The sequence below is a fragment of the Rhyacophila brunnea genome, unplaced genomic scaffold (genome assembly GCF_057557595.1).
Source record: "Rhyacophila brunnea isolate RB1 unplaced genomic scaffold, BYU_Rbru_1.0 scaffold_5, whole genome shotgun sequence".
Lineage (NCBI taxonomy): Eukaryota > Metazoa > Arthropoda > Insecta > Trichoptera > Rhyacophilidae > Rhyacophila > Rhyacophila brunnea.
The window spans coordinates 46,305,454-46,318,215 of record NW_028233170.1 but is presented as its reverse complement, the minus strand read 5'-3'; the positions used below and the strand labels follow the sequence as shown (position 1 = coordinate 46,318,215).

At 33.0% G+C, this 12,762-nt stretch overlaps 1 protein-coding gene across 1 annotated transcript in view; it reads right to left on the bottom strand.

Annotated features, from left to right (window-relative positions):
• Positions 1-3,303: 3,303 nt before the first annotated feature.
• Positions 3,304-12,762, bottom strand: part of LOC147066486 (NFX1-type zinc finger-containing protein 1-like) — a 63,911-nt gene continuing 54,452 nt past the window's right edge. The window contains exons 21-23 of the mRNA XM_085956206.1: positions 11,168-11,385; positions 9,833-10,125; positions 3,304-7,458 (exon numbers count right to left, since the gene is read on the bottom strand). Coding sequence (XP_085812332.1) covers positions 6,686-7,458; positions 9,833-10,125; positions 11,168-11,385 — 1,284 coding nt within the window. The 3' untranslated portion in view covers positions 3,304-6,685. The remainder of the gene's footprint in view (positions 7,459-9,832; positions 10,126-11,167; positions 11,386-12,762) is intronic.

Genomic DNA, 12,762 nt, shown 5'->3' with positions numbered 1-12,762 from the left:
ACCCACGGCGTTATAGTCCAACGCTTAAGCCGCGTGGCCACCGTGGGCGGACAAGTCACTAGAGCCTAAATTTACAGCTGAACTTACGGGCTGCACATTTGAGTTAATGACCCCACCAAACCACACCTGGTCTTAATCGGGCGTGTCATGGGACTTGGAGTGAAGCATCACTTTTTTATAACTTGGAATGTCTCCCAAGTTACCCAAGACTGAGGTCTCCATGCCCTATGTGATTTGACAGAATTTACATGACTTTAAGTTGAGAGTACGCATGGGAGAGAGGAGCATGTAGAGGCAAAATTAAAAATTGTATGTACCTAGTAAATAACAAAAACTAATACAAAACTGCCGAACAATCTTAAGTGAAGAGATCACGTTGGCAATATGAGGCCACAAATTTTCGAAAACAAAATTGGCCTCTGTGGTGACCAGGTCGGACGGTCCGATGGGCCCAATAGCTGGTTGAACGTTCCGGTTCATGAAATCAGAAAAATTATCGATCCGTCTCTCCGAAAATAATTTAACCATCTTACCTAGATAGTCCATATAACACAAAATCTTCATATTTATTTTTATAAAATTTGAGAACTATGTTAATAAATTATTATTATTCGTAAATTTTTTTATTTATTTTCAAATTATTAAAATTGTGACGAGTAGATCAATCCAAATCGGATAAAATTTTGTAAATAGGAAAAATTTTATTGATCGTCTCCGAGGTGCTTAAAAGGTTGATAAAAAAATGCGAAGTTCCCTATGCTAAACATTCCAATAGAATCATAAACTCATCTTGCATACTTACAAGCTTTTATTAGGTAAAGCGTCAATTACATTGAGCTTCTTTACGAGCTGTTTGTTGGCGAATTTATAATCTGCCTGTAAAGTCGCCCAGTGTAATCATCGAACAAGCTAACATGTTCGATGATTACACTGGGCGACTTTACAGGCAGATTATAAATTCGCCAACAAACAGCTCGTAAAGAAGCTCAATGTAATTGAAGCTAAAGTCAAAACTCACTAGGTAGCATATAATATTAATCAACAACCCCTCTAGATATTGTGGACTCTATCAATCACATCTAGATATACTTCTCCCACTTCTACGTAACTGACTTACTGTACGAGTCGAAAAAGATAAGCAAATTCACTCACGAGCAGCTGAACACTTGTTCCCCCGCGCTAAAACGTTTTTGCCACCACAAAATAAATGCCCTCGGTTGCGGATACCAATTCTCCGAGATACGCATACAAGTCCACGTTGGAACCACAAATCCAACACAACACAAACAGGTCACCAACAACACCAGCTTTCAACATCACTTTCTACACAATGAAAATAAAAACAAGTGAAAAGCCAATCAGTGGAAATTCAAACCAAAAGTCCTACACAAATTAAAAACAAAAAGTTTTATACAAAAAGAACCAAAACAAATAAAAAAATCTTGTTTCAAATTTTTTTTTGTTGTCTAGAATAATAATTTTTAATTCAAATATCAAAAATATACCTATACTGTATTACTACTATCAGATTTCCATCTACCAATTTATTATATTTTCAGTGCAAATGAATACAGTAATCAGCAAACGAAAATTACACAATATTAGGTATGTAACAATCAATCAAATTACCAATTTGGCAGGATTTCAACAATTATTATTCGATACCATTGTACAAAATTAAGCATGACAAGATGTCATAATACATAAATATTATCACAATGATAAATCTTAGTATATCAAAACCAATATAAATTAAATACATAACACAAAATTATTTTATATATTTTTTTTCATTAAGGAAAGAAATTCATATTATAGTAACATCTATCATCAAGAAATTTTACTAACACTAGCATTATAATTTCTACTAATAAATATTACATTGTAATCTTCAGTCGCATTTTAACTTTGACTGTTCAACAGTAAACATCAATCAGAAATCTATCTTGTGTATTGGTTAATCAAAAATGTAAAGTTAATAGTTTAACAACTACAGGATGTTTTCAAATTATGTCTGTTCAATTATTTAATCTTACATTCTTAAATCTTGTAAATTATTTGTTGAATAAAAGAAATAGTTTATTATAATCACAATAAGTTGAATTAATTAAATTATGTACGTAGGTAGGTATAAATAATTAGGTTAAACACATAATAAAAGTTAGGTAACTACCTATTTTAATGTTTAAAAATTATCAACTTTTTTTTAGTGAATACGTTTATTTATTACGTTTGTGCACATTTTATTTTTTGCTCATGTAGTATGTAAGATAAAAAGTAGTGATGATACATATCTAGATTGGGTCTATTCTATACTCATCGACCGCTAAAGTGATAAATATTATTAAACTTAGGGTAGGTTTGTATCAAAGCATTAGCACTTATTGTAACAATTAATATTGTGGCTACATTTTTTTTTGACTATGTCCGATCCTAAGTAAATCATACGGCCCCCCACAGAGTGGAGGTTTGTATTAACAGATTTTTGTTAGTTAACATTTTGATGGTTGGCTACTCTGAAAATTACAATTAAAAAAATAATGGACTTACTGACTCAGGCAGGAAAATGGTTTGGGGGGGGTCCATTTTGAATATTTATATATAATATATATATTTTTTATTGAATTTGAAGGTGGTGGTATTAACACAATCTAGCAATTTCCACATTTCGTCCACTTCCACCGCAGAATACCAAAATTTTCCAGGTACATTCTACATACTCAGACACTCCACACTTTGAGTCTAGCGATGAATACCTAGTCTGAAAATATAACTAAGGGTGTTCACCTAGCATTCGCATCCACAAGTGTCAATTATTAAGATAGTTGGTATCCATTTGTGTCATCCGTGTATCGTGTCTTTTAAGACATGTCACATAAGAATATTAAAGCAAACATTGGATGCCCCAGAGAGTTTATGAGAGCCACAGGTCTTTAAATATCCTTGTGTCATAGAATGCTGACTCGTTGAGAAGGCTGTTTGACAGTAAAATCACCCGGGTCACGACCCCAGTCATGAAGTCCTGACGAAGAAGACAAATAATATGCCATTTACCTAAATAATTCATATTTTTTTGATTCTTGGGGGGTCCGGACCCGAAAGCCCCTTGTCTGTCCCTATCCTGACACAAAAAATCAGATATTCACAAACTATTGTTCTTTTTAATTTTACGTGATACAAATATCTAGTCTTTAGCGAAATTACCATATGTGCAAAGGTGGTAATTAAGAGATAGGTGGCTTATGATCATATAATTATTTTGTATAGGATTAGGTGTGTTAATAAAACATCTTTTTATGATTTTAATAATATATTAAATGAAGGAATAACAAAGGCACTTTTTGAATGAATACATAACTTTTTAAGAAATGTAAAAAAACATAAATGTATTGAAAATTATTATATTAATAAAATTATATTAGATATGGGTGGGTATCCATCTGACAAAGGTGTACCCCAAAGAATTTGGACTCTAGAAACTCACGTTTGTTTTGTTTATATTTCTCAGTAAATTTAACAGTTAAAAATGGTGATGTATTAGTATTTGCCATCTACATAAAGATAAAAATCTTTACACAAGGTGTTTTCATGCCTAAGGGCAGGGTAGCCCTGCAAACTGGTAAATAAATGTCATACCTAGTAGAAATTGAATCAAATGAAACTGTAATGCAAAATCACTTGTGGCTAACTTAATCAGTAAAGCCGCGTTGACACGGTCCAAGTACGATCCAAGTACACTTGGACCGAGTGCCATCCAAGCGCACTCGTATGAGAAATCTTCATATTAATTATTCCTATCCAAGCTAACTTGGATGATGAGTAGGACGCGGTCCGGGTAGATTGGATAGGAATAATTAGTATGAGGCTGTCGCTTGGATTGCACTCGGTTCAAGTGTACTTGGATCATACTTGGACTGTATCAACGCGGCTTAAACAGTGTCCTTTTTTTGCTTCAATTTCATACATTTAGGCTCCTAAATACTTCTTTGGTGCACCCCTACTCTACTAGGTTGGATGCAGTTTTAAAATTCAAACAAGAGATAGGATTATGCACAGAGGATACGATACACCTTCATGAGATAAATACACAACACTTTTACTTACTTACTAAGAAATAGTTCAAATCTTAAAATCTATTACCTATGTAATACGGGTTAATTAAAACTTTATAATTTTTATACAAATGCTTTAACAGAGCACTGTCAGTCACTTTGAAATTAAATTAAAATGGTATATTTAAATTAGAATTACAATTAGAATTAGAAATGCTTAATATAATAAAAACATATACTTAAAACCAGCGATGAATAACCATTGTTATCACAAGAGCCAGATTAAATAACTAAAAAGTCACCCCCTGAAAATGTCGAAAAGGAGTGAATGTGATAAAAAGAAATCCTACAATTAATTTATTCAAAGTTGAATAGCTCTCCGAAATTTTCCAAAAAAAAAAAAATACCATCTTCGATACATTCGCAGAGAGTGAAAATAGTGAGTTTATTTACCTATGTAAAAAAAAATAATGAATACTTAGACATACATTTTCAGAGTAGATTGCATATCACTGCTTCTCTAAACTAGCTGAAAATCAATAATGCTAGTTAGCACACTTTTGACTATTTTTTTTGGTATGTTTGGCAAGATAGTAATTCGCAATATCATTGCAATATAAGGAAATAAAAATCTGAAATTGGGTATGTACGCTAACCACCATTCAATGGTAGATAAGTTAACGAGTCAGCAGTATTTTTTTGCTTTCCTAAAGCTAGCCGTACATAACCATTATTACTTACTGTCACTGTCGTATCAAAAAAATAAATATTTATCATTTTTGTAAAGAGTGGAATGAACTGAAGAATATTTGAATATGTTGACATTTGACCTTCAGTATTGGCCGTACCATAAATAATATGAAATAAATTGAGATGAGTATAATTTACTCGTTGTCTTCGGTATTTTTCGTTGACTTTCTACGATTGACTTGTCTATTTGAAATTGAGAATGCTAAAATAATAGCCAAACATACTTTTGAGCATTTTTTTATTTCGATCGATGGTGGGTTGCCATGAGAAAACATAGACTACCAACATATTGATAGTTCCTGCTGGATGAAATTAAACATTCATACAAAATATCAGTGAAATTGGAAAAACTCGAAAATTGGATAGGTGGCATTTAAAGCAGTGATGCACAAACCGCGGCCTGTGTTGCCCAACATGGCATTTGTTGCAGCACAAAATAACAAGTACTTCATCATCAAATATTTCATTAAATACGATAAAATTATAATTTCCTATATACTATGTTCTGTTGTCCAAATACATACATACATAATCCAGAGTTGAGAGTGATTCGAGTAGCTGATTTTTAACTATTAAAATAATAAAATATATGTCTCGTTTAGTATAATGTATCATTATTTTTCAACAATTTTACCCACTGCGGCCCGTGAAAAATTAGAAAAAAGATAAATTGGCTCATCTTTCAAATAGGTTGTGCACCACTAATTTAAAGTATGTACTTATATTGGTCTAATCTTTATTATTATCGTTATATAATTAAAACACGTTTTCAAAGATAAGAGATTTTCGGTAGATTCCGACAGTAATACATATTGTGTAGGGCTGTTTAAACATGGACGCTATTTTCATGAATACTGTCAGTATCACTGATTCAGTATTCATGTCGGTTACATTGACTATGTTCTGTCTGCTTAATATACCCTGAGAAAAACATTGCTATGCTGAGTTGTCTCCTTATTATGTCATACAGATACATTACATAATATGATCATCGCATTTTTAAAAAAAATTATTATCTCATATTTAACTGAGATATACTTATATTAATTATTGAAAGTAAAATTTATGAAAATCTTAAAAAGAAAATAGTAACAATAATAATTATTGATCACTGACTCTAAATTCAGTGGATACTTATATAATTAGGTGAAAGAAAAGCACTATCACTTTGGTCATGAATAGACCATATAACGCTACTATGTATTTGCAAACACTGATTGTTCCAATATTATTGAAAAATAAACCTTAAATAACATTTTGTAAAGAAAAATACATTTTAAGAAAACCGGTGTTATTACATACAAAATATTAAAATAAAATAATGCGAAACTTTCAAATGCGGCTTATTCCATAATCCAAACGAATCAATCCAAATTACAAAACAGCTCGATTCAACCTTCATATTCAAACCCGGCTTGATACAAACATTAAATTTAATGTAAATGGATTCATTATAATTATTGAAATGAATAACTTTCCATTTGTTTTCTATTTTAAATATACTATACTACAAATGAATTAAAACATACAAATAATTAGTCTGTTAAACAGTTTATTGCATTTTGCCGCATATGTTTTTGGGAATTAGCCGTGTTTGCAAATAATAGTAGACTCATATCTGCAAAATTCAGAGGTATGGTCATTTGAAAATTTTAAATTTTAACAAACACATATAATATTATAACATTGTAAATCAGATCCTTTTGAAATTTTAATAAAAATATTATTCACATCAAAATACTACAATATCTATTTATAAAATTTGGCATCTCAAGAGTGGGTAGTTTGATAAAAAAAACTAACCACCAAACCGAACATTCAAATTTTGTGATTTATTATAATATTTATATTCAGGAAAGCAAATATTACCATAAGTATGTTACTTATTGTAGGTCATAGTTACCGAGTTGCGCCGCATCAGACCATGCGCTATGTCTTGCTCCGTCCATTTCTGGTGCCAGTCTATTGCCACTGACAAGCCTGTGACTTGTTCCACCAATTTTTGCTTTGCACTCAGGACAAACTGCTTCTTGATTGGCTCCCCCGCATTCCCCTATGCAGTATATGTGTCCATTTGGACAAGAATACCAATGTCCCTGTCTTAAGCCAATAGCCGCTACAATTATCTTTTTTTCAACTGCAGTTAATTGAACATCAACACAATCTTTCAACTTTTTGAATTCTCCTTTAACTATATAATCCAGATCATCATTGTACACTTGAGCAGAAAACAATATGTCGTTAATTGTAGCAAATGATACCTCCATATCAGCCTTTTTTCGGGCCTTCAATTGTGTTTTGCATGCTATTTCTACAGACACACCTTGAATGATGCGCTCTGTTCTGAGAAATTCGTTGGTAAAATCTTCACATTGTTGAAGAGATATACTTGTTTTCGATCTTTGAATACATGTTATCAAATCATTGATTTGCAACATAAACACATCGGACGTAAATATATCTTTTGACTTAATACATAAAGCCGATATCCTGTCCAGAATATTAACCACGGTGGAATATTTCTTCACATCCTGGAGGCTGATACGTATCTCAGGTCTGAATCTTTTAAGTTTGCTCCTTCCAGTTTTCATATATGGTAAATTCTTATCATTGACTGCTTTCTGTATATTATCAACAATCTTTTTCCATCCAGGAACTGCAATATAAGTTAAAGAGATAATAAATAATTTGTTCACCCAAGCTGGCCTAGGTCACATATTTTTCAACACCCCCTTGTGACCATTGGCTAAAAATCCACTTTCGGGGGCCAAAGTCCCAAACACACATGAATTTGCTAGAACCGGGATTCAAACTCAGGACCCACGACATTATAAGCCAATGCGTAACAGAAAAACTTAAACATACAGTTGTGATCATAAATAATACGGTTGAAAATTGTAATCTCATAATGTATAATTTTTCTCGAAAACTTAAAAATAATATTGGAAGGTGGAATGCAATTTCCACCATCGGTGACTGCAAGGCTGATTCAGTGATATGATAGATATAAATATCCCGGATTGGGTGAAATCTACAGCTCCAAACGATTTAAACCCATTGGAGACAATTGACATCGCTGTTGACCAAGTGATTCTGGACAACTGGTTAATTTGGCGTAATCAAACATACAAATTAATAAGTTGTAGCAGTTTTAGTAAACTCTTCGCGAGCCTAATACTACAAGGTTCTAAGTGTTCGTCCTTGAAAAAACAAACCCAACAATGAAGTAGTATTCTAAGCTGCCTCATTGTTACTTTTGTTTCTCCAAGGACAAACACTTAGAACCTTGTAGTTCTCCACTCGCGTCTTGTCAAATTAACTACAAAATTAGATCTGTGACTGTTGGTCTATTTTCCCCCCTTTTTAATATGTCACCAATGGGTTAATGGCCTGAATAGAAGAGATCTTCGTTGCAACATTGCAACGAGATATTAAAAAACTTGATTGTTTGAATCAGTCTCAAGGATCACACCAAATAAAGGAAATGTCAATTTATTACATTTTTAGAAGGGATAAAAATTTCAATGATTTCGCAACTATTGCATGTGCAATAATAGAATTGATTTATAATTAATATTGAATAAAATTTAAAGATAAACTTTCCATCACAACAAAAACTGTTATACAATGAGTGTTGCTTTATTTTAGTTTATTATCACTCATTTGTATACGATTATGGTCAATGAAATGACGTACATTGTCACTACCATAATAATAGTGGAGAAATCTTGGAAACCATTTTCCAAGACGACGTCCAACAACATAAAAGTTTATTCATATTGTAGTATCAAACTGTACAACATAATTTATCAGAACAATAGTGGCGAACCAGCTGGCAAAAAAACCAACTACGAACGAATTTTCACTACCTGTCAAATAGTACCATAAAATGACAACATCGTGTCTTGCTCACTCTTAAAAATGAGATTGGAGAGACAGTCAGCACTTTTACATGTAAACAGAGCGATAGTTTAAAATACGCACTATTGCCGCCAGTATATCCATGCATGTGTACAGGCGCTATTATACTATGTACCTATGTCACGGCAGCCACCTCAACTTATAGTTACCCACAAGCTGTCAAATTGTAGGTTATGATCGATTTCTTGCTAGATTTTTGTATACAAATTTCACTTTGGGCAGGAAAATCATAGATGCACACAAAGTTGACAGAGGTCCGCAAAAAAGAGACGTATTTCACATGACTTGAGTACCAAATAAAACTTTCCCCATGTTACGAAATTATCACTGTGTTATGTACAAATTATTGTAGATTGTAGATAACAATGTTTATGGAATTGCTCCCGTGTTATTTTGGACTAATGAAAATAACGGAAACGTGTTACCTGTTAAGAAAAGCTCTGTGGAGCTATATAATATAATTAAAATTGCTCAATTAGTATATTGTACAGTTTTCATATTTTTACCAATTATGACAAATTGAAAATATTTTAATGAATTACAGAAAAAATGGCTATGATGTTGCCATGTTAGTTTTACATAACGTTGACATTTTATGCATTGGTACAGTAGAACCTCGTTAATAAGAACATAGATAATTCGAAATTCGCCGTAATTCGAAATTTTCACGAAAAAAAGTCCCTTGAACATTATTTACATATAAAACCATACCTTTAATTCGAATTTCACAATTCGAAATGATTTCAAAGTCCTGGGATATAAAAATATTCAATAAATCGTAATAAAGTACAATATTACATGAGCCAGTCATTGAAAATTGTGACAGACTTTTCGTAAAACATCATAAATTACTTATTTTAAGAAGGTAATAAAAATAATCCTGACATTTTATGACCCATTACCACACACGGCACCGGAAATTTGGTAGGCACATCTATGATCGTAAACGATATTGATCAAAATGGTTTTTTTTTATTTTAAATTGTAATATTTTTCCCCCATACATTGCATAATTCGTAATTCGAATTTTTTTTCGATTTTCGGTCCCGTGGAATTCGTATTAACGAGGTTTTACTGTATAAGGAATTAATAGTGCAAAATTAATTCACCCTTCGACATGTTATTTTCTTGTTTCAGCAAGTGTTGAACATCGTTTTTGACAGCAACCAATTTTTCAGAAATTTTGTCAATGTCGCCAAATGTTTTAGTTTTCACAGATCCTATTTGACGTAGGGATTTCCTCACTATATCCAAATAGCGAGGTGTATTGACGATGGGTGTGCTGCAATAAGGGCATGGCCGTACGGAGATCTTTTGGGATTCGTTCTCGGTCACATCCATCACCCAAGTGTCCAGACCATTCACCTCCACGCTGTGCGGACAGTCTACCAACTTCACAAACCTGAAATATAAAGTATACATGAATTCAGAACAGATTTAAGAAGTAAACAATACACATTTTTACTCACCCAATAATATCTTGAAAAACAGTCATACTGTTATAATCCAGAGATCATACATTGCCAGATCAAAATTCTTATTCTTTTAGGCTTGATTCTCTTTTTGCACCGTTATGAAATAACATAGCCAGTGTCGCCACAGATAGATGTTTTTATGTGAATTTGAAGTAAATTTCAGTGAACAATGAATCCATGGAGAGAAGTGAAATTTATGGTTTCGGATGTCACTGTCATATTCAGCAGCTTTTTTTTTTTTTCGACCATGTCCGATCCAAATAGGATCATATGGGCCTCTACAGAGTAGAGGTTTGTATTAACAGATTTTGTTTTTTTACGAGAAATGGATGTCAGCCACTTGCTCAACCTATTAGGTCCATACCCTGACTCACACACAAATTGAAAAACAATATGTGTACTTGCCAGACCCAGGATTCGAACCTGGGACACACGGCGTGATAGTCCAACGCTTGGCCACCGTGGGTGGCTCTTTTAGCCGAGTCTAACAAAGTCAAAAAATATGACTGTTTATCACCTATTTATATTGTCTGTCCCCTGAGTTTCAAGACATATGGACTCTCTGTTTTGAAGACGGTGGCTGAGATTGGTCGTCTCGCTTGACTGATTTTCAATCATGAGCTTATGGGATTAGACAAAAACAAATAAAATGTAACAAAAATTATAATTTTCTGGTATACCATATTACAAAATTATACTAATAAAAATAAACGCACATAAAAAAATTCACATTAATTAGTAAATAGTTCTATCTTTTTTTGATTTAGGTGTGCAAATAGTTTGTATAGTTGTTTTTGATAATTACATATTGTATATAAATACATAGTAAACGAACTGCCATCAGCTCTAGTAATTGAAATTTTTTTTAACAAAAAATATCACTCACAAATTAATCTAAAAACCTTATGTTTAAAACTTTATGGTTAATTAAAACAGCGAATGGGATGACAAATCCCAATATGTACTGACCTGGCGTCTACATCGTCCTCATTACCGAAAAGCAATTCGGGTACCGACTTGGGGTCACAATAGATGCAGATGGGAGGACACAATTCCCCGCAGAGGCCACGACACAGATGTTTACATTTCAAGAAACGGCGACAGGGCTCCGAACAGGGTGGCCAATTGCAAGTCTCCCAGCAAAGTCTAGTACATTTTCCATGGTAACAGCGTCGCTCGCATTTCATCTGAATAAAATAAATAAAATTATCTTTACCTAGTGAATACATATGGCGGCAGGTTGTACACAGAACAGAAACACTATGTCACAAAGTAACAGCAGCCAAGCTTGAAGCCAAACAGTAATGGCGAATCAATGGCACGCATGAAAATTCTGTTGGTACTGAAAAAAATAGTATGTAAAACTTTAAATGGCAGTTTTGGATGGAAAATTTGACAATAATGATGATTTTGTTATTGAGAAATAAACACATTCTCGCCGGGACACATAAAATTACATTTTCCGCATATTTATAGGTAGAAAGCGGGACATGTGAAAATTCTATGTTTGCGGGATATGTAAAACTATGTTATTATAATATATCGGTGTGAAATATCAAACCACAATGATTGAAAAATTGAAGAAAAAAAAAGATGGACTGAGTAGGATTCGAGATATGTTTTTTGTAATAAAGTATCTTGCATTCTTAAATCTCATGTCTATTCTGTCTTGAATAAAATAAATGTTTATAATTGTTTACCTATGTAATTCTAGTTATAAGTATACAAACTTAGTATATTATAGTGGATTAATATGCATATGAAAATGCAGAGACTGCGCTGGATCGGCAAGGTGCATAGAATGACGAAGGATATACCGGTGAGGCGGGCTATTTATGCAACCCCCGATGGCAAGAGAAGACCTGGATGGCCGGACTGTGCCACGTGAGATTTAAAAATGGTCAGTCAAAGCAATTGGAGAGTGCTGGATCGTCCAGGATGGACGAAGTTTTTGAAGGAGGCTAAGACCCACCAAGGGTTGTAGTGTCATAAAAGATGATAAGCATTTTGTGTTGATTGATTCATTTGTTTAAGTTTTATATAATGGTTTCCCTAAAATAGTTATCACAACCGCTGGCCACCTTTGCAAAAGCGAACCTTTTTTGAGAAGTGGGCCATAAACCTTTTAAACGGTTAATTCGAAATTCGTCATAATACAAAATTTTCGCCGAAATATTATCCTGCCGACGCAATTTTCATATAAAATCATACCGATAATACAAATTTCGTAATACGAAATGGTTTTTGATCCAGAAAACAATTCAACATTCCATAAATCGAAAAAATCATATTTATTATCGGAAAAAATCTGCTGCATTTCAAAACTCCAGCTTGTTTATTTATTGCTTAGCAATAAATGTTAGAAGTTTAAAAACAAACATACCACTGTATTGAAACACAGTAAATTATGCAGCAAGCATGCATACGCGCGCGCGCGAGCCTCAAATGGTATGTGCAGTGAAGTATGATGGGCCGGATTTAGGGTATTGTGTGAACTTATTTGAGATTTATATTTTGTTTTATTTTTAGATAACATGTACAAATGCCTCAAAGTAATATGAGAT